This window comes from Nesoenas mayeri (genome assembly GCF_963082525.1).
Source record: "Nesoenas mayeri genome assembly, chromosome: 14".
Lineage (NCBI taxonomy): Eukaryota > Metazoa > Chordata > Aves > Columbiformes > Columbidae > Nesoenas > Nesoenas mayeri.
In genome coordinates, this window is record NC_137556.1 from 18,838,094 (window position 1) to 18,860,002 (window position 21,909).

Genomic DNA, 21,909 nt, shown 5'->3' on the forward strand with positions numbered 1-21,909 from the left:
CAGCACTAACTGTGTGTGGTTTGCTCAGGGTGGTGTTTCTCTTGCTCAGGATCACTCTCCTGGGCTGGGTAATGGGTATTTATATGCAAAGCACCCAGATTCTGCCAGAAAATATATACGTGTTTTTAACAACGGGTGGAAGAAGTGAAGGCAGAACATGGCCTACAGTTTCCAGTTCACCTCCTAATTAACTTCTTTTTGTTTCCCTGTGAAAACTTTCTAAGGGTTACTATCAAAACACTTCATGAAGTGAGCTGTAACTCTTCTAATTGCCAACAATTAGGAATGATCTTTCCCTATAGGCTGGTGATGTGGAATTATTCGGCAATGTCACCCTTGGCGATACCAGCAGCTGATAACGGCGCCGCCTGGACCATTACCCAGCGTATCTGTTCTGGGCAAACCACAGCAGCACGGACCAGCTTCCTGAGCGCTTACCCACCTCGTGTGAGGCAGCGCGGGGTCATTACTCACTCTGCACTGTATAATTTCACCCCTCGCGGTTTTACGCGACTCCCGCAGCTCCCTGGGGAGACTCTGCAATGAGCAGCGAGGTTTTGTTGCGATGAGCAGCGAGGTTTTGTTGCGATGAGCAGCGAGGTTCCTGTTGCAATGAGCAGCGAGGTTTTGTTGCAATGAGCAGCGAGGTTTCTGTTGCAATGAGCAGCGAGGTTTTGTTGCAATGAGCAGCGAGGTTTCTGTTGCAATGAACAGCGAGGTTTCTGTTGCAATGAGCAGCGAGGTTTCTGTTGCAATGAGCAGCGAGGTTTTGTTGCAATGAGCAGCGAGGTTTCTGTTGCAATGAGCAGCGAGGTTCCTGTTGCAATGAGCAGCGAGGTTTTGTTGCAATGAGCAGCGAGGTTTCTGTTGCAATGAGCAGCGAGGTTTCTGTTGCAGTGAACAGCGAGGTTTCTGTTGCAATGAGCAGCGAGGTTTCTGTTGCAATGAGCAGCGAGGTTTTGTTGCAATGAGCAGCGAGGTTTCTGTTGCAATGAGCAGCGAGGTTCCTGTTGCAATGAGCAGCGAGGTTTTGTTGCAATGAGCAGCGAGGTTCCTGTTGCAATGAGCAGCGAGGTTTTGTTGCAATGAGCAGCGAGGTTTTGTTGCAATGAGCAGCGAGGTTTTGTTGCAATGAGCAGCGAGGTTTTGTTGCAATGAGCAGCGAGGTTTCCCTCGCAGCAAGGAGGATTTTCCTGCTTTCATCCTCGTTTTTCCCTGTTGCACGCGGCCCCGGCTGATCCGCCGCACCCCCAGGTAGCGGCTGGTGATGGAACCGCCGCCTCGTTGTTTTAAGAGACTTCGAGGACACCGGGTAAAGAAAAGGATGTTGGCGTTTTTATCGCGTGGGCGATTCAGTGTGTTTTCCTATTTTGGAAACAGCTGAACTATTTTAGCTGAAATCTTCTCCAAGCCTGAAATAAGTGCATTTGGGGAAAGAAAAAAATACATATATATAAAACCCAACAAGCGAAGGCTTGAGGCGTTCCACTCGTGTGGAAAATTCCAGCTGAAAAAGTGAAGTTTGACATATTTTTAGGTGAGGGAAAACAGGGTCTTACAACGTTACACAACCCTAATAATAGTCAGGGCTCCTGGCTCTGGTGTGATATAGGTGAGGCTTTGTAAAAGCTTGTTTTAAACCCGCAGCCTGGAACAGGAAATAAGCTGCGTTGCTTTGTTCAGCACAAATGTCATGCTAGTTATGCGTGTTTAACCTTTAATATACTTTAAAACTAAATTTAACCATGTGGAAAGAATCTTGGATGTCAAAAAAACAAAATCTGCTGGCGATGGAAAAAATTTTGTATCCTCAGCCGGCACTAAATTACCCAGATGCAGTTGCTAATGAGCTGAATCTCTTCTGTCCAAAAGGAGTTTGCCCTCACAAAAATAGAAGAGAGCGACACGAAAGGTGACAGCGGGAAGGAGCCGGTGACAGAAGACGATGCTGATCCTGAGGACCTGGAGGTGTTTTACCCCACACGTCAGTGGCAAACCATCCGGCCAGGTAACGTGCTACTGCCTGTCGCCAGCGTTCTGGCGCCACGGCAGCCTTGCAGAACTACCCCGTTGTTCCCATGACAATGGGGTATTTGCTGGTGTTCAGGCGAAGAGGTGTGGGCCTGGGTCCGGAGACCATCCCCGGCCTGGCGAGTGGGTGCTCAAGTGCGTTGGGTTCCCTGGCGCAGGTGGAGGGGCCGCCGGTCACATCGGAGGTGCTGATGTGTCTCTGCCACCAGCTCCAAACCCCTTTTTCTCTTTGTGCGCTTGTCAAGGGACAGAGTTTATAACATGCCAGGTCTGCTGTGCGAAACGCTGCTCGGTGCTGATCTGATCCAGGCTCCTTGGTGTAACGCTGCACAGTGTTTTAACAACGGGCTTTCTGTTCCTTGGCTGTTGGAAATCCAGCTTTTATCCCCATCTGTCCATCCCACAAAAAACATCTTCCTTTTTATTTTTGGTTGATATCTTTTATTAGACGTGAATGGAACGTGTGTGGTGAGAAAACACCGGTGAGCAGGTGGCTTTGCTGCAAAAATCCCTGTGCTGGGAAGGGCTCTGGAGAGGATGAGCGCGTTTAAACACACACAGATGCGTGTGTGCGCACATGTTTTGGCAATTAGGATGATCAGTAAGGCTGCCTCTGGGGTCTGGGGCCAGGTATTTAATCCACTTGTGCTTTGGTGTCCTTATGTATATGCAGGTGTAATACCTTCCCGCCTCAGAAGGGTGAACTAAGCGGTAATTAATTTGTATAAAGTGCTCTGAATTGAAAAGAGCTTTACCCTGTGCTCAGTATTATCGCTGAAAGTATAAATATGGGATCCATTTGCCTTGAAATTCCTGCCAGATAGAGCAGAATGACTATTCCAAGTGTAAATCTTTGTATAGCATAAAAGTCTAGCAAAAGCTCTTAAATTTCACGAAGCTGCAGTATATACTTATATTCCATTTTTGTACCATTATGTATGGAAGGCGTGTGGTGTCCCTGCTTAGTATTCAGACTGGCGGATGGCCCCTCCTTGTTGAAGCAGAATATGGATATTCTTGCAGTCGTTACAGTTGTCATTGCTGGGTTTGTTCTCCATTGCTGGGGTGTCTTGTTCCACTTCATTTCTGCAGCAGCTCCACGCTGGGCTGTGGAAGGGGGGTCTCAGCAGCTTTATTTCTCTGCCCGCCCCTGCGCTGTCTGCCCTCGTGTCTCCGCAGCAAACGGGGCCACTCTTTGCGGGGAAACAGAAGTTTGGATTTGGAATCTGGATCCTCGATTTTGAACAGCGGAAGGGAGCTCCGAGTCGTGTTTCTCCCCGTCACGCTCTCGTCCCATCTTATTTCTGTTCTCAGCTCAACGCAGGATCTTGATGCTTCTGTCTGGTCCCACAGTTGCTTTTCTTTTATACATATATTTCCAGTTGTACTCGGCTGTTTTCCCAGTTCCTTCTTGCTAATTGCATCAAACTGCGTTTCCACCAAGACTGCAGCAGTGTCACCAACCTGTAACCTGTCACATCTCCCCACCTAATTCGATTGTTATTGTAGATGTAGCGCTGCTCCGTGCGGCCGTTCCCTCGCTGCCTGCGATGTGAGCGGGGTTTTGATCAAGCGCTTTCTGGCGCTCGGAGCACGCTTCAAACTGCTGGAGGCAGCTGGATGCAAACACAGACAGACAGGTACCCTGAGAGCTCTGCTGCCTGTGATCGGGAAGCCAGCAGATGAGTTGTCTCCTGTGCCAGCCAGCCGGGCGCTGACGGGCTGCGGGAAGGCGGCTGAAACTTCACCAAGTCCTTTAACACTTTGTTAGGCATCGCTTCTTGCGCACTCAGCACTAAATAATGCACCAGGTGCGGTGGAGTTTGACAGAAAGGATACGTGCGCCTTGGAAAGCCTCCCAGCACCTCCATTATTACATTTTTTGTGTTATCTGAGGAAACGAAGGCTACGTCTGCAGGGCTTTTCACCGTGTTCTTGGTTGTTGAACTTGCAGGCTACGTGGGTGTTAGCGAGCGAGCTTGCAGTGTCCTCTGAGCTCACACTACGGCTCCTGCTCAGGTGGCTGTTCCACCGCAGGCAGAATGTTTTTTGCGGTTCTGCTTCCTCCGATGTGATTTTCCCTCTCCGAATGCGCTTTCCGCAGTGCCAGCGCCCTTGTGAGCCCCTGGAGAAAGCCAGCAGAGGTGGCTGCGTTTGTTCTGCTTACGTTGAGCTGTTGCAGGCACGGGAGGTGAGTCCGTCAGCGCACAGGAGCACCCGATGGCTTTTCAAGGTGGTCTTGCCTGATGGTTGTGGCAACAAGAGGCTGGTGCTTAGTGTGTGGCTTGGCAGAGGTGAGTGGAAGGATTGGACGGTGTCGATGGTCTTCTCTTGACAGTTTTCATGGGGCTTCTGTATATAAAAGCATTTCTTCCATGTTCCCAAGTGACCTGAAAGCTGCTGTGCAAAGTTCTAGAGCACGTGAAGGCTTCATTTCCTGGGAGATTCCTGCTTTTGTGATTTGGGCACCTTGTGTCCCTCTGTTTTACTTATCATTTCTGGTGATGGTGGAAGGTTGGATTGTTCTGACTGTGTATTCATATCACTGACCAGCAGATTTTGCACCTGATGTTAGGGTCAGAAGCAGCTCCTCTGGGAAGCCATCGCTGCGAACATTAAGGAAAAGGATCTAAGAGGCAAGGGTTTAAATGAGAAAGAGAAGGGGGTTAACTGACCCCGGGGCGCCGTGTGTCTGCAGACGGTTCTGCCGTGTCCACGCCGGCGGCACTTTCCTGCTCCCTGACGTGGCAGAAGCTCCCTGGCCGGTTCCTCAGCTGGAATTAATGTGTCCAGTTTCCAAACCCGGATAGACCAAGCGAGAACCTCATCTGCCCTAACTATCTGTGTGCTTTCCATTTGAGAGAAGCCCACAGCAGGACACACAAAAACTTGCTTTGGTCCAGAGCAGCTCCCTGCAGACCCGGGAAATGAAGCAAAATCTTGCACCGGCGACTGAAAAGTTGCAGCGCTGGATCTCTCAGGTTTGGACGGCATGTTTCGGTGTCCAGCCAGGCAGAGCATCCATCACAGGAGCTGGGCTTGCCCATATCTTTTGCTGTGGTTAATCTTCTGGCTTGCAGAGCTCTGCGCTGATACCTGCAGCTACTCTGTGGCGTTTGTACCGTTCAGAGTCATTTTCCTAAGTGCCTAATTATATTGCAGTTAAAAAATAAGAAGCCTTGACTGCCGCTGTTGATCAAACTGCCGGAGCGAAGTTGATGTGAGCGTGCTGTTGTTGCTGCTTCTGCAAAGATGAGACCATTTTATGTTCAGCAGGGAGCCGATGATACATTGCTTAGCATTTAAATATCCATGGCTGCAGCTTCCCAGGGTCTTCGGGCTGCTTTCCCTGCCTTTGCTGTTCCTACTTGTCTCAGGTCTCCTTTGCAGCACAAACAAGGTTTTACATGTATGGAAACGCAGTTCTCAAAGAAAGCGTTCCCTTGGGGAGGTAATTTCAGAAGACACTTTGATGGACTTTGTGTGGTTTGACTAGAAAGAGCAGGACTCAGGATGGGGCATAACTCAGTCTGCTTTCATCGCTGGTCTTTGTCTTTCAAGAGGTTTCAGCATCGGAGTGACGCGGCGCTGCTGGCAGCCAAGGAGAGGTGTTTGGAGCTGGAGGAGAAGGTGCTGGCAGCAGGATCCGTCCCTTGGTGCACTGCCCCATGCGGATGCTGCTGTTTCTTTGCTCAGCTCCTGCTGCTCGCGGGACGTCCTGAGCTGCACCGCTCCTGCTAATTGCTGTGCTCAATTAATGAACCTGTCTGAACCATTGCTTTCTGGGTGACCTAGACCTAACTCAAACACTTATGTGCAGGTCTCTGAAATATTTATGTCAGCACGGGCAAGAGAGGGCTGTGAAATACGGCATTAAACCACCAGGGTATGCTTGTTTTTGCAAAGCTTAACGTGTGTAATCCAGGAAATCGGAGCCTCATCAGATCAGCTCAGATTTGCATGAAGAGGGAAGGCAAATGAGATTTTAAAAACCTCATTTATACCACATGAAATGCTGTTTTTAGGCTTTTTTTTAGTAAAATAACTTGCTACAGATGTGTAGAGGGGAAAAATCTCAACTGTGAAACAGGGAGAGCTGCAGGGTGATTAGAGCAGGTAGGAAAGCCCAGGCAGTCTTGGGAGCAGTTGCGGACATTTGGTGCTTGGAGGTGGAGTTCTGGCCACCAGCAGCTCTCCCTCTGCTTCTTCCATCTGACCTCTCGGAGATGAGGCTTTTGATGTCTCAAATGTATCTCATGCCTGTCCTGTTTATTACCGTGTGCCTTCGTGCCCTCCTCTCTCGGCTTCCCCGTCCCTGTGGGCTTATTTGACTTCTCTCCTCGTCATGCCGGCTTGTACTTAATTCCTCCGTACCCTGGAAGTCGGCTGTGGCAGAGGTGCGGGGCTGGAGCTCCATGTGCTGCACCAGGCTCTGGCGTGGGGCACTGCAGGGCAGACGTAAAATAAACCCGATTCTCTGTGCCTCGCTCCTCTCAGAGGGATAATGGTGTTTGCTGCCTGTTGTGGGTAAGAGGCAGGACCAGGGCTGCTCCAGAGACGCCTGGGGAGCCTGCGGACAGGAGGTGTCAGCACTGCTGTTTGAGCAGGGGAGGTGTGAAGCACGCCAGCTTTTGGATGTGGAAATACTGTCTGCGCATGCATCTTTCCCTCTGGCTCAGCTGGGAGCAGCGCTGTCACCATCTCCAGCCTTTCTCTGCGTTAGCCGCTTGGATTTTCTTTACTGGCAGGTTCCCAGAGCTGGGGAGTCACAGGATGGTCCTTGTCACACCGTCTCCCTTCAGCGCACACAAGGGCAGCAGGGAGCAGGACGATGTTCCCACGGGGTGCCAGGGGAGGTGATGCTGGGAGCGTTGTAGCCCTGGACCTGTATAGTCAAACCTCTTGTGAAACAGCAATGAATCACAGATCACAGCATGTCAGGGGTTGGAATGGACCTGGAAAGCTCATCCAGTGCAATCCCCCAATGGAGCAGGAACACCCAGATGAGGTTACACAGGAAGGTGTCCAGGCGGGTTGGAATGTCTGCACAGAAGGAGACTCCACAACCCCCTGGGCAGCCTGGGCCAGGCTCTGACACCCTCACCCCAAACAAGTTTCTTCTCCTCTTTCAGTGGAACCTCCTGTGTTCCAGTTTGCACCCATTGCCCCTTGTCTTGTCACTGGTTGTCACCAGCAGAGCCTGGCTCCATCCTCCTGACACTGCCCCTTTCCATATTGATCCCCAGGAATGAGTCCCCCCTCAGTGTCCTCTTGTCCAGCTCCAGAGCCCCAGCTCCCTCAGCCTTTCCTCACACGGGAGATGCTCCACTCCCTGCAGCATCTTGGTGGCTGCGCTGGACTCTCTGCAGCAGTTCCCTGTCCTGCTGGAACTGAGGTGCCACAGCTGGACACAAGATTCCAGGTGTGGTCTCCCCAGGGCAGAGCAGAGGGGCAGGAGAACCTCTCTGACCTACTGACCACCCCCTTCTAACCCACCCCAGGTCCCATTGGCTTCCTGGCCACAAGGGCCCAGTGCTGGCTCATGGTCACCCTGCTGTCCCCAGGACCCCCAGGTCCCTTTCCTCTACACTGCTCTCTAACAGGTTGTTCCCCAACTTATACTGGAACCTGGGGTTGTTCCTGCCCAGATTCAAGACTCTACACTTGCCCTTATTATATTTCATTACATTTCTCCCTGCCCAGCTCTCCAGCCTGTCCAGGTCTCTGATGGCAGCACAGCTTCCAGTGTCACCACTGCTCCCAGCTTGGTGTCACCAGGAAACCTGCTGACAGTGCATGTTGGTGAGCTGGGCCCTGGGGCACAACGCCGGCCTTGCCAGGGAGGGTAGAGCTGCAGAGCCTTCGCCGTTCACTAACAAATGGGAAAGCACAGCAAATAACAGAAATTTATTAGCCGGTAACTGAACTCCCACATTATAATAACACTCCTCCTCTAATTTGACGAGTGTAGCAATGCAGTTTTGATTATATATTTTGTAGCATGTTGTAAATTCAGCGTGTATGTTTTTAAATTTTAATGATGTGAGACCTGAGAACTGTGTAGCTCCTGGAACGGAATCATTCCTGGGAGCTGGGCAGAGATGGCTGGGTGTGTGTCAGTCCCCTTGGTGCGCAGGCTGTGGTCAAGCGGAGGGCCGGCGCTGGTGGCTGTGCGCCGCGTCCTGCTGGGCCCCGCGCTGCTCTGCCTCCGCTCCCTGCGTTTCTCTCTGCTTCTCCGTGACCTGGCAAGTTCTGCAGTCGCCATTTCCCAGCACGTCTGCGAGGGCGTCAGGCTCGGTATTTGTGAAATGAAATGGCAGCTGATTTCTCCTCGTCCCCCTCAAACGCAGCAAAAACTTGTGTTGTCTTCTATCGTTTCAAGAACTGCTGGTATCCTGGCAGCAGCAGCATCGGTGAGAAAAGCTCTGAGTTTACTACATGGATTGCTCAGGTTTAGGAGCAGAAATGGGTTTTTGGCGAATACTGTCCCCTACTGGCCGTGGTGTTACTGCTTTCATTAAACAAACTGGTTATGAGTCTTTTGCAGTGATTCACATACCGCCAAAAACTAATGAAGCAGCTGAGACAAAAGTTTCCAGCTTCTCTAAGATGTAGCCCTGGGCTGGGACGTTGGGCATAACTGAAAGGGGTGTAGCGGTGTGTCCTCCTGCCCACGCTGCGGACGCCCCGCGGTGTGTTACAGGTTTGTTATAAGGTGGTTGTACACCAGGGGATGGAGCTGTTTGCGAGCCAAGCAGCTTGTTGTTGTGCAACAGGAGGAAGTTAAGCTGCGTTGTTCAAAATATTTTCAAGCTCAGCTTTCATGATGCTCTGACTGCTGGTGGTATAATGTAACGTTAGCAAAGAGAATAAGATGGTATAGCAGCAGACATAAGCACTGGGAATCATCCATATGGTTAAATTTGCATTGTTTGGAAGGGAAAAAGTGCCTTGAAAGAAGAGAGACACTGTTTCACACTCCTCTCTTTTATCTTCTTGCTGCCAAGCCAGGGATGCTGTGAGCACGGCAGCTGCTGGAGACGCTTCAGCGTGTGCCGGGTGATGAGGAACGTCTCGCTATGGTTTTTATGTGCTAGCATGCTGTATTTTCTGCAATAACGTTAACAAACGTCGTGTGATTGCTTAGAAGGATGAACCTCATTAAAGAAGAGGTATTTAATAACAGGCCTATTTTTATCTCTGTCTGTATCTAACAGTCTGCACATTTATTTCAAGCTTGTAACAGTGTTCTGGAAGAAAAATGTTTTCCCTCCTGGAAAACGTTTGGGAGCGGATCCAGCCTTGGTTATCTTGAACTGCCAGTCTGAGTGTGTTCCTTCTCCCTTCCAGGGCAAGCGAGCCCACGGCCTTGGCTCCAGCGTTTCATTGAGTATTATAAGAAAGTGTTTTTCAACAAGTGCGACTTGGGTTCTAGAGTCTTTTCAATATAATCAGAGCAGCTCCCTTACACTTCAGACGTGTGATGTTGTTCTGGGAGACAAGCGGTCCAAGCGTTGCAGTGTGTGCTTGCCTAGCCATGGGTCGCACCTCCGTCCCCGTGAAGCCCTGAAGGTTGCTTCATGAAAACCTTGAGTCCCCCCAAAGCTCCGTGGTGGGTGCTGGGCATCAGACCCATCCTGCAGTGCTCCGAGCTGCGAGGGCAGCTCCTCGTGCCAGTGCAGCTCTGCGCCCCATCCCCTCCTCGAGTGGCTCTTCTCTCCTCTTTGGTGACGGGCTCCCAGGGCGGTTAATTCCAGGTTTGGGTGATATTTTCCCAGTGTGGATGTTATTTTCCCAGGCTGTTCCCGGGCGCTGCGGACCATTGGTGACCACACGCTCCTGGAGAGCTTGGCCATGGCACAGAATCCCAGAACGTCAGGGGTTGAAGGGCCCTGGAAAGCTCATCCAGTGCAATCCCCCCGTGGAGCAGGAACACCCAGATGAGGTTACACAGGAAGGTGTCCAGACGGGTTGGAATGTCTGCACAGAAGGAGACTCCACAACCCCCTGGGCAGCCTGGGCCAGGCTCTGACACCCTCACCCCCAACAAGTTTCTTCTCCTCTTTCAGTGGAACCTCCTGTGTTCCAGTTTGCACCCATTGCCCCTTGTCCTGTCCCTGGTTGTCACCAGCAGAGCCTGGCTCTATCCTCCTGACACTGCCCCTTTCCATATTGATCCCCAGGAATGAGTCCCCCCTCAGTGTCCTCTTGTCCAGCTCCAGAGCCCCAGCTCCCTCAGCCTTTCCTCACACGGGAGATGCTCCACTCCCTGCAGCATCTTGGTAGCTGCGCTGGACTCTCTGCAGCAGTTCCCTGTCCTGCTGGAACTGGGAGGCCACAACTGGACACAGTAGCTCCGGAGGTCAGGCCTTCCCGCAGGGCTGATGTTTTTGTACATTTGCAATTTGCGTATGTAACCTCATACATTAATCCCTGACCTATTGATACAATGCAGATGTTGTGTTTCCAGACTATTTGTTCTCATTTGCCGGCTGTGGTTGGCCGCGGTGGAGGCAGGCAGTCTGCCACGGCCCCAAGGGGACGCACTGGCTCTGTCCCCATCCGTCCCCAGCGTCACCGACCGGCTCCTCACCCGCCTGCCGAGCATCACAGAACGGCTCTGGGCACGGAAGTACCGTTTAAACAACAGTGCTGTACAGTCTGGGCCCAGAATGACTATTTCTGACCCCATCGCAGGAATGTGACCATGTGCTCCGCGAGCTGCTGGGGTTGGTCCCTGTTTTAACACTGTTACACAAACACCCGGCTCCGGGAGCTGAACCCACAGCCTAGATCATGTACATCACTAAAACCCAGCTTCACAGCATTATTTTTTTCATAATTAGGAAGCAACTCTTTTTCCCCTCCATCTTGCTCTGGCCGTTCCTTTCTGCACTGTTAAGGCCCTGCTTGCTAGAATTTCTACAAAACTGATTTGAGGTGGGCGAGCACAAAGTCAGATTATTTCTCAGGCAGTTGGCACGCACTCAGGCGGCTCCTGCACGGAGTATTTCATTCTGCTCCTTCACAGTTCATGCCTGCGAATTAGTGCTCTTACTCTGTCTTTTTCCATGTGTTTATTTGTAGGGTCACACTAGCAGCAGATCTTTTTCCACAAACCCTTTCCAGCACCGTGTGCTCTGCCCGCTCCAGCCTGGCTTGACAGCACGGTGCTCTTCTGAGGAAGACCCTGGGTATCCATCATGCTGACTGAAGGAGACGTTTTCTCTGGTCGCTGCCCTCTATTGGTTTTAGAACCTGCAGTGAATTTGGGATGTAAATTTAGAAAGGTTGTTTGGTGCGAGGTCTAGGAGTTTGTTTTGCGTTTTTTCTTACTTGCAACGGATACCAAAACAAATGTGTCTGCTTTACCGAAACAGCTTCTTTTAGTATCTCAGGGAAGCTTCGGAGTTAAAAAATAAATATATCTCTGTTTTGCCAGCTCTGCTTTACCAGCATGAGCTTGGGAAATAAACATGATCTCCATGGGTCTGTCCTGATGCTTTGTAGAACAAATTCCCAACTATTGCAAGAACTCTTACAACACTATATTCAAGTTTAATTTTTTATTCCGTGTTTACCTTTTGGAAGGAGTAAGCCTGGTGGTGTTGGAAATTCTGATGAAGGGTGACATTTCTGATTCAAAAGATCTTCCTTCAGTCCAGAGGTTGGTTTTCCTCTCTCCTGATTTTGCTGCTCCTTCAGGCTGCGGGAAGGCTTGCTTGGGTCATTCGCGTGCAGCGGGTGTTCCCTGCGTCCTGAACGGATGAACGCCCGAGCCCGTCGCTCGGTATCGCTGTGCCCTCCTGCCCGAGGTCTCGCAGCGCTGCAGACCTGGTGCTGATGGCAGTTCCAGGGCTGTGCCCGTGATCCCGCCAGCCAACGAAGGAACACGAAGCTGCGTGTCCCTGCCGTCCCTGCAGGGTGCGGAGAAATAGATCTCATCAACAATTTACATTTCTTAACCCCAGACTGGGTTTTATTTTTAGGATCTGTCATTCATCCCAAGCAAAACCTTTTCCGTTTCTGGTGGTGTTTCTAAAAGCGGCTTAAAGTTATCGCCAAGACTATATTTTAAGATGCATTTACATTTTGATATGATCTACTTTTCTTATTTGAAACAAAACCCACCTGTTCTTCATTAATTATACTATCATTTAACCTGCTAAACACACTGCTACTAATTACAGTTATCTCTCCGCTCTGCGCTCAGTAATGTGCAGAAATGATCAGCCCTCTCTGTATCTTCATTAGCCAGAGCTGTAACGAGGTGGCGAATTGTAGAAAGGTATGGACAGACCGTATGACACAGAATCACAGAATCATTTTGGTTGGAAGAGACCCTCGGGATGGAGTCCAACCATAGCCTGACTCTAGCACTAAACCACGTCCCTGAGAACCTCGTCTAAATGCTGGAAGGACCAGCATGGTTCAGGGGGCCTTAACAGCAAAAACAAAATGGAAGAAACATAGAAAGTCTGTTTTACTGTAGGGTGAGTGAATGCTGGAGCAGGCCAGAGAACCTCAGAACCCAAGGGGACACAGCGGTGGGCAGCCCGCGGGTGCAGCCCTGCTGGAGCAGGGTTGGGATGGAAGGTCTCGGGGGCTCTCCCGGCCTCAACCCGTGTGTGACCGTCTGGCAGCGGCTTTTCGAAGGCGCAGCATCTCCCGGTGGGCTCCACAGAGAGCCGCGAGGCCTGGTGGTGACACTGCCTGCTGCTGGGCTGGCCTGTGGGACCAGAGCCCCTGCTGGGAGATGAGCCAAGAGGCTTCGCACCTGAGCCTTGTTTTGTCATCTTTCCTCCACTTGAGATGCTCTCCAGACCTTTGGATCCCATCTGAAGTGGACGGGGCCTGTCCTGGGGGGGGAGGCTGGTGGCTGAGGTGGCACCTGAGCTGGTCCCTCAGCCCGCGGCCGTGGGGCAGGCCCGGCCTAGCTGGCAGCAGGGGGGAGGAAGAGCTTCCACATCAACCCGTGCTGCTCAGAGGCATTAATGTCACCCCTTTATGAGGAGGAAATGTATACGCTCTCCTTCAGCCACTCCAGCAAAGATCCTCAGGTTGGGTCAAACTGCCTACACTGGCTATTTTTGCTGTTTGCTCTCTGCTCTACTTGATAAACTTGACTTAAGTGTGGGCTTTTGTTAGGGTTCGGCTTTATCTTTTTGTTCGTGAAGTGGCGTAGAGCGGTTTGGTGTGATTCCTTGTCTCCTCTGCAGTGCAGATGGAGCGGGCAGGGCTGGGCCGCGAGCATCTTCACTCTCGGCAGGTGTGTTTGTGCCCGGACGCTGCCCGTGCACCGCGGGGTGCAGAGGGGGGTTCTTCAGGCTCAGGAACACAACACAAACAGGTAAAACCAGACACACCTGAGAGACACCGACAGTCTGTACTCTCCTCTGCATTACCTGGGCAGTACCCGTTTAATAATTTATCCCTGTTTGTGCCACCAGAGCTTTGTACCGAGTGGAGACGTGTGGATTTTGGGGGAGCTTAACCCCAGCCGTAGGCTTGTTGGGTGTCAGGCAAGATTTGCAGCACTGGCAGCACCGGAGAGAAAAACTGTTATTAAGCGTAACGCGGCACCTTGGATACAGAAAGCATGGGGAGACAATAAATACAGACTTCCATAATGTCGGTTTATAGTGTCACTCTTCAGAATTTATTAAGACTTAGTTGCAGCGATGCCTGCAGCTTCTCCCGGTTGAATCAGTAAATTCTGTTCGTTATCTCCAGCACTCGTTTTGACCCACTGTGTTTAAAAAAGAGGAAATACCAGAGGCGTGTGGGCACCCCAGTTGCTTTCTTTGGCAGCTGGGGTTTTTTTGCTGTACATCCAGCTTTTCCCAGCTTTGCTGCTAACAGCCCCAGTCAGGGTTTGTCTGGCTGGATGGACCCAAAATGTGAAGTATTGCTTGATAAGAGCACAGAATCCCAGAACGTCAGGGGTTGAAGGGCCCTGGAAAGCTCATCCAGTGCAATCCCCCCATGGAGCAGGAACACCCAGATGAGGTTACACAGGAAGGTGTCCAGGCGGGTTGGAATGTCTGCACAGAAGGAGACTCCACAACCCCCTGGGCAGCCTGTTCCAGGCTCTGACACCCTCACCCGCAACAACTTTCTTCTCATATTCAAGTGGAACCTCCTGTGTTCCACTTTGCACCCATTGCCCCTTGTCCTGTCACTGGTTGTCACCAGCAGAGCCTGGCTCCATCCTACTGACACTGCCCCTTTCCATATTGATCCCCAGGAATGAGTCCCCCCTCAGTGTCCTCTTGTCCAGCTCCAGAGCCCCAGCTCCCTCAGCCTTTCCTCACACGGGAGATGCTCCACTCCCTGCAGCATCTTGGTGGCTGCGCTGGACTCTCTGCAGCAGTTCCCTGTCCTGCTGGAACTGAGGTGCCACAGCTGGACACAAGATTCCAGGTGTGGTCTCCCCAGGGCAGAGCAGAGGGGCAGGAGAACCTCTCTGACCTACTGACCACCCCCTTCTAACCCACCCCAGGTACCATTGGCTTCCTGGCCACAAGGGCCCAGTGCTGGCTCATGGTCACCCTGCTGTCCCCAGGACCCCCAGGTCCCTTTCCCCTACGCTGCTCTCTAATAGCTCATTCCCCAACTCACACTGGAACCTGGGGTTGTTCCTGCCCAGATTCAAGACTCTACACTTGCCCTTGTTATATTTCATTAAATTTCTCCCCCCCAACTCTCCAGCCTGTCCAGGTCTCTGATGGCAGCACAGCTTCCAGCGTCACCACTCCTCCCAGCTTGGTGTCACCAGCAAACTTGCTGACAGTCACTCTATTCCCTCGTCCAAATCATTGATGAATATGTTGAATAATACCAGCCCCAGCACTGCCTCCTGAGGCACTGCACTGGATACAGGCGTCTACTGGACTGTGCCCATTGACCACGACTCTCTGGCTTCTTCCCTTCAGCCAGTTCAGTCACCTCACTGCCCGCTCATCCAGACCCGCTCCCTCAGCTCGGTGTGAGGAGCTGTGGGAGACTGCGGAGCACGGAGCACTGAGGAACGCGGGTGCTGGTGAGCTGTGGGGAGGAGGGACGCAGCCGTCACCTGGGAGCGAGTCCGCCTGTCCTGTCCCCCCCGGCGTGGGGACAGCGGCGGGTGGCTGCAGGTGGAGACGAGTTCGCAAGCCCTCCCTCTTCGACAGAAAGGTGCTTGCTAGAGCCTCAGGCTCAAAGAATAATTCATGGTCACTTCTGTGCGGGTGGTGCGGCTCGTTTGCTGTCGGGACCTCGGCGCTGAGCGGCACTGGCGGTTTTCAAGAGTTTCGCCGCTCTGCAAATGAAATTGTTCCCATTTCTGTCATTTTCTGTCAGGCACAAAGCAGAGCGGCGGCATGTTCGTGTACCTTCATCCCCATCCTCAGCACTTAGCCCTCCAGGATGGAAGAAAAGGAGTTCAAGCCAAACCTTCCGATAATTTATTATATTCTTTGCGCTTCAGGGCAAAATTTAAGTTGCCAAAAGCAGATGTTTGCCTGCTCCTTTTTTAGCTCTCAAAGTACTTTCTGCGTGCTTGATTGATGGGCGTCCCTTTTACATTAATAGTTGGGCTTTGCAGAAAGCTGTTATTACCAGGAGAATCTGGTGTGGGTTTCAGTTTTTCTTCTTGCATTGAAAATATGTTATATTACTGTCTTTTAGAGGAGAAAAAAAAAAGGCTCCAATTCAGGCATTCTGCTTTGCTTTCTCAGGCTCCTTCGCAACTGTCTCTTCGAGGCACTCTTAAAATCAACGCTACAAGCGTTCTTTATATTTTACTGTGTGGCTGAGGGTTTCTGCGTCTTGCTATTGATTTCGAATTGTGGTGCAGGACGTTTGGATGCAGGTAGGTTGGTGTGATGGATTGCTTTGTGCGTGGCTTCCTGATCGTCCCTGAGCTCTGTGTGTGTCCCTCTTGCAGGACACTGAGCCTGGGAGCTGCCAGGAGAGCACGAAGCCCAGGGCTGCAGCCCCGAGGTGCTGAAGCCGTGACCGTTCATTTAGTTTGGATTTTGGTTTTATATCAGATGCAAAGTTATACTTGTGAGGTCTCTTGTGTGGTCATTGCAGAGTTGTTCTGCCCTGGCTTTTCGGGCAGCTTCCTGTTCCGCATCATAGGAGCATAACAGGTTGTCCTGGTTTTGTTCACGGTGGATACCTGGGGAGGAACGACCCCCGACACCAGCACAGGTTGGGGTGACCTGCTGAAAGCAGCTCTGCAGAGAGGCCCTGCGAGTTCTGGGGGACAACAGGTTGGCCACGAGTCACCAATGTGCCCTGTGGCCAAGAGGCCAATGGTACCTGGGGTGTGAGTAAGAGTGTGAGCAGCAGGTCAGGGAGGTTGCTCCTGCCCCTCTGCTCTGCCCTGGGGAGGCCACGTCTGGAGTTGTGGGTCCAGTGCTGGGCTCCCCAGTTGAAGAAGGACAAGGAATTACTGGAGGGAGTCCAGCGGTGGCCATGAAGATCATGAGGGGTCTGGAGCATCTTTGTGATGAGGAGACACTGAGAGAGCTGGGGCTGTTGAGCCTGGAGAAGAGAAGCTGAGAGGGATGTGATCAATGGGATCAATAACTCAGGGTGGGTGTCAGAGGATGGACCAGACTCTGTTCAGTGGTGCCCAACGCCAGGGTGAGGGGCAACGGGCACAGACTGAAACACAGGAGGGTCCGTCTGAATATGAGGAGAAACTTGTTTGCTGGGAGGTGCCAGAGCCTGGCCCAGGCTGCCCAGAGCGGGTGTGGAGTCTCCTTCTCTGAGACATTCAAACCCCCTGGACCCACCTGTGTGATCTGCTCGGTGACCCTGCGTGAGCAGGTGGGGCTGGGGATCTGCAGAGCTCCTGAAACCCAGCCAGCTGGGGTTCTGTGATTCTGTGGTCGTAACGCAGCTTCAGCTCTTTGGATCAGTGCTGGCACGAGTGCTGACAGTGCCCTTCGGATGGGCTCTGCTGGCAGATCAGGTGCGAAGACCAAGTCTCAAAATAGCCTGGAAACGCGGCCCCATCTGTAGGTGTGGTTGAATTTGCAGACGTAGACATGTGGAGTGTGTTGGTGGAGCTTGGGCATGTCTGTTTGACACCTTGTTGGGACCAGAGGTGGGTGTGAGGGGTGATACGGCTGCGACTGTCACAGGGGCTCCAAAATGCAGCTGTGACTGCGGGTGGCGGGAGCAGGGGAGGAGCGTGGTGGAGAGGACAGAGAACCATGTGTGTGTGCACATGGCAGGTTCTAAAAGCATGAAGTGCAGCAAGGGAAGATTTCTGTGCAGGGAAGGTTTGCAGGTGCCTCAAGCGTGTCGGGAGCAGCGGGGGAGCAGCCCCGTGCCGGCGCTCTCGGACAGGTGTGGAAGGGATTGTTGCTCGACCTGCCTGTGGACAGGCTGCTTCCAAACCTCCGTGCACCGGCAGCACGGCTGCACGGCTGTGGGTGCTGTGGTTGCAATGGTCTGGGTGTACAGCAGATCGCGGCCAGCTGGACTGGGGGCTTTGCTTGTCAGAGAATCATGGAATCATTTTGGTTGGAAGAAACCCTCAAGATCATCGAGTGCAATCATAACTCTAGCACTAAACCATGTCTAAACGCCTTTTAAACCCCTCCCCTGGCACAACTTGAGGCCGTTTCCTCTGCTCCTGGCGCTTGTTCCTGGGGAGCAGAGCCCGACCCCCCTGGCTCCAAGCTCCTTTCAGGCAGTTCAGAGATCAGAAGGTCTCCCCTCAGCTCCTGTTCTCCAGCTGAACCCCCACGTCCCTCAGCTGCTCCATCACACTTGTGCTCCAGCCCGTCACCAGCTCTGTCGCCTCCTCTGCACTCTCTAGTACCTCAATGTCCTTCTTATGATGAGAGGCCCAAAACTGACCCCAGGATTCAAGAGCAAGGTTCAACTCCTAGGCACATTAACACTTTGTGGAGGCCTTCTGATGAATTAGTTGTTATGGTTGATCCCTCTGTGCTGGGGACCAGAGCTGCCGTGTCCCTGCAGGAGCAGCCCAGATCCAGGCTTTGGAACGCGCTGGCGGGGGACACGGCCAGCGGAGATTGGGGTCCAGCAGTCAGGAAGGAGGCGGCACGCGTTACTGTGGGAGGCTTCGACCTTGCCGCGGGGACTTCGTTAGCAATTCTGTTGATGTTCTGGAAACGAAAATATAATTCAGGCCACCTTCTCCTCCAAGCTGACCCTGAGAATCTGGGAGGAGAGCAGCTCCTGAATAATGAAGGTCCTTATTTTTTCTTCTTGCTGGAGTCACTCTCGGTGTTGAAGTGCGCTGCACAGTGTCATTAGTTTCCTTGAACTTACTGCTCCAAGTACTTTGCATTAATATAATTACCTAAATTGCAGGCTCATTAATCACAGCGTGCCGCAGCATATCGCTGTCTCACCTTATTTTGCGGCTGCTGGGAACCCCTGTAGCCCTGGCGAGGGGGTGGCGGCCGTGCCTGGAGCACCCCCCGCACGTGTGCTGCGTTCAGCCTGTGCTGTGGATCTGCGCGTCTTCTGTGGGGAGCGGACACAGACTGTGGGGACGCATCTGGGCAAGGGTGGCAGGTTTGTCACAGGGGGGTTTTGCTGAACCACATCTCTGCTGCTGCTACAGATTTTGGGTCCGTGGAGGTCCCGGCAGGGCGGATCCTGAGCTGTGCGCAGGGCTGGGCTGCAGGGCCCTGTGGTGAGGCTGTGGCTCTGTCTCTGTGGCAGAGCTCTCAGCCTTCCTGGCAATGTAAATTCTCCTGGCTGCGTGCTAAAATTACACAGAGTTATTGATTTATCTTTGAGAGGATTTCCTTCCCGAGGGACATTTCTGGCCACTGTAATGATTTAGTTCTTGTGTGAGTGCAGGATCAGCACCCCCTCCAGCCGCCACCGCAGCCCTGGTGCTCCCCCCGGCTTCCTCTGCAAGCTGATTTCTGTTCCAAAGCCAAGGTTATTTTGCTGTTACTTCCATGTGACAGCTGCAAATAAAAGGGCATTTTCAGCTTTGCACTGAGCAAGCTGTAAGTCTCGCACTAGTCTTTATGCCACCATCCTGGGCTTGTCGCAAACGCAGCTCTGAGGCTGGCGCATGGGAGCGTGAAGCCATGCCAGCACCAACGCGCCCCGGCTCCTGGGAGTGTTTTAAGTGGAATATGATGGGAACAGGATCATGCAAACATGCTTTTTTCTAAAGATACAGGGTACAGCTTCTCTTTTCTTCACTTTCTGCTGGCTCGTCCCTGGAGCATCTCTAACAATCAAGCCAGGCAAGTTCAGTTTTGATCTCCTATTTGAACCCCTGAGGAGGCAAAGCCAGTTCCCTTCTTCCACCACCAGTTTTTTCCCCTTTGCCATGAAATCACCATCAGCAGATGGACCTGACCCATCAGGAGTTGGGCCAAGTGTTTTAGTGGGTGTCTCCTGAGGGAGGTGGCAGGCTCTGTGTCCCGGGTGCCCGTCTCCAGCAATGGCCCATCTAAAACACCTCCCCGTGGGATCCCGTGTCTGACCCCACGCCGGCTTTGATCCCATCTCAGCTGCATCGTGCACATTGATGAAGTGCGAGGCTGCTCACACGCGGTGTTATAACACAGCGTCCCCTGATTAGGCCCAGGGAGAATGTCAATGTATTTTCTTATGAACCAAGTGTGGCACAACTGCCTTGTTTCCCAGCGACCTGTCTGTGAGATAGAACAAGTCCTTAGCATCCGTATTAAATACTGCAGCGTTGACAAGTTCTCTTGACAGAAATTAGGTTAATGTCCCTTACGACTGCATTAGCTATAGAAACGAGGCTTTAAATTGCAGCTTCGGAATGCGCTATACCACCGCTTTCTCCAAGGCATCTTCTTATTCCAGCTTTTATTATCCAGATTTGTTCTCACTATAGCTTGGCAGCGTAGCGTGTTCTCCGATACGTTCTGTGAATCTCACAGCTGGAAGCTGAGGACAGGATCGCTGAGACCCCGTTGTGTTTAAAAGGCACATAGATGAGGTTCTCAGGGACATGGGGCAGTGCATTATGGTTGGACTCCATGATCCTGAGGGTCCCTTCCAACCAAAATGATTCTGTGATTCTATGAAGGCCCCTTCCCAAGTGGTGTCCCTTCCATGCCCTCGCATTGCTGGGTTCTTTGGGGGTGGTTTTCTCTGCCCTTATGTTCATACGTAGTGGCCATCTCAACAGTGTCTGAGGGTGATGGATGTGGGAACAGCTGTGGTTGATGATATTCTGGAGTTGCCAGTTGTCATAGTAAAGACAAGCCAATGGTGCCTGGCTCAAAAAGGGAATAGATACCTGAAATTCAGAAAAAATATCATTCTCAGTTCATTTTGTCAGGTTCTCAGTTCTCCCGGTCATCCCCCTTGTCCTTCTCTGCCTGTGTTCTGCATTGATCTTCTCTCAACGTAGATAAGCCTTCAGCATCCCAGATGGGCTTTCTAGTCTAACAAACACACCTGGGGGATGACAATTATTGAATAGGTTGCAGTGACATTATGAAGTGGTGTAGGCTTGGGGATAAATAACTTAGTGAGCCAGAGCGAGATTGAAACTGGCTTTGGTAAATAATGTTTCTCTTGGATGCTGATGTGCCCACGTGGTGGGACCAGGGTCACCGCGGTGTCCATGCCGCCCAGCATGCCATTTGATAGCTGATCTCCACTTTGCTTCTGCTGCCCAGACCTTTGTGGGATTAAACTCTCTTAACTGCTGCCGTTCACAGAATCGAGCCCCATATCAAAAGAGAAAATAAATCAAGTGCTTCCCGTTGAGTCACTGAGCACAGGCACCACGCTGGGACCGAGGGCGTGTGGTAACGCATAAGAAGTGATTGGCTTGAAACTGGAGATAAGGGTTCGCTTATAAAGTGAAAACGTGTGGTTTTGCCAATTTTATGAAAGGACGACCCTTCCTCCTCCTGCCCTGCTATTATTTTTCCCTAGTGTGTTTTCTGCCGTTGCGGTGCCACTGAGAGAGGAGCTGTTGCTGAGATGGGGGTGGGAGGGCAGAAGCACTTGTTGCAGGGAGCTCTTTGCCGTATGAAGTGTTTCTGTATTGGCAGCAACAAAAGAGAGATGACCAGATGCCGCCGCATCCCCTCGCTTCTTCCTTGGAGCCTTCAACCCCCGGGCCTCGCTGGTGTCCCCCTTCGCGTCCCTCACGGTCTCTCCAAGTGTCCCAGGAGCCACACACGTGCAGGAGGTTCGTGTTCCTGCCTGTGACAGCCATCAGGATCCTCACAGAGTCACAGATCACAGCATGTCAGGGGTTGAAGGGCCCTGGAAAGCTCATCCAGTGCAATCCCCCCGTGGAGCAGGAACACCCAGATGAGGTTACACAGGAAGGTGTCCAGGTGGGTTGGAATGTCTGCACAGAAGGAGACTCCACAACCCCCTGGGCAGCCTGGGCCAGGCTCTGACACCCTCACCAGGAACAAGTTGCTTCTCATGTTTAAGTGGAACCTCCTGTGTTCCAGTTTGCACCCACTGCCCCTTGTCCTGTCACTGGTTGTCACCAGCAGAGCCTGGCTCCATCCTCCTGACACTCCCCCTTTCCATCCTGATCCCCAGGAATGAGTCCCCCCTCAGTGTCCTCTTGTCCAGCTCCAGAGCCCCAGCTCCCTCAGCCTTTCCTCACACGGGAGATGCTCCACTCCCTGCAGCATCTTGGTGGCTGCGCTGGACTCTCTGCAGCAGTTCCCTGTCCTGCTGGAACTGAGGTGCCACAGCTGGACACAAGATTCCAGGTGTGGTCTCCCCAGGGCAGAGCAGAGGGGCAGGAGAACCTCTCTGACCTACTGACCACCTCCTTCCAATCTACCCCACGTACCACTGGCCTCCACACTCGTTATCATATCAACACCACAAGAGGGGCAAAGTTTGATGAGTTTTTAGGCTGGACTA

General features: G+C 52.1%; 1 protein-coding gene across 2 annotated transcripts in view; it reads left to right on the plus strand.

The window, feature by feature from the left end:
- The window catches only part of SIL1 (SIL1 nucleotide exchange factor), a 103,936-nt gene that overhangs the window by 26,644 nt on the left and 55,383 nt on the right, over positions 1-21,909 (plus strand). For both annotated transcript variants that reach the window (XM_080353154.1, XM_080353155.1), the window contains exon 4: positions 1,873-2,008. In XM_080353154.1, coding sequence (XP_080209280.1) covers positions 1,873-2,008 — 136 coding nt within the window. The remainder of the gene's footprint in view (positions 1-1,872; positions 2,009-21,909) is intronic.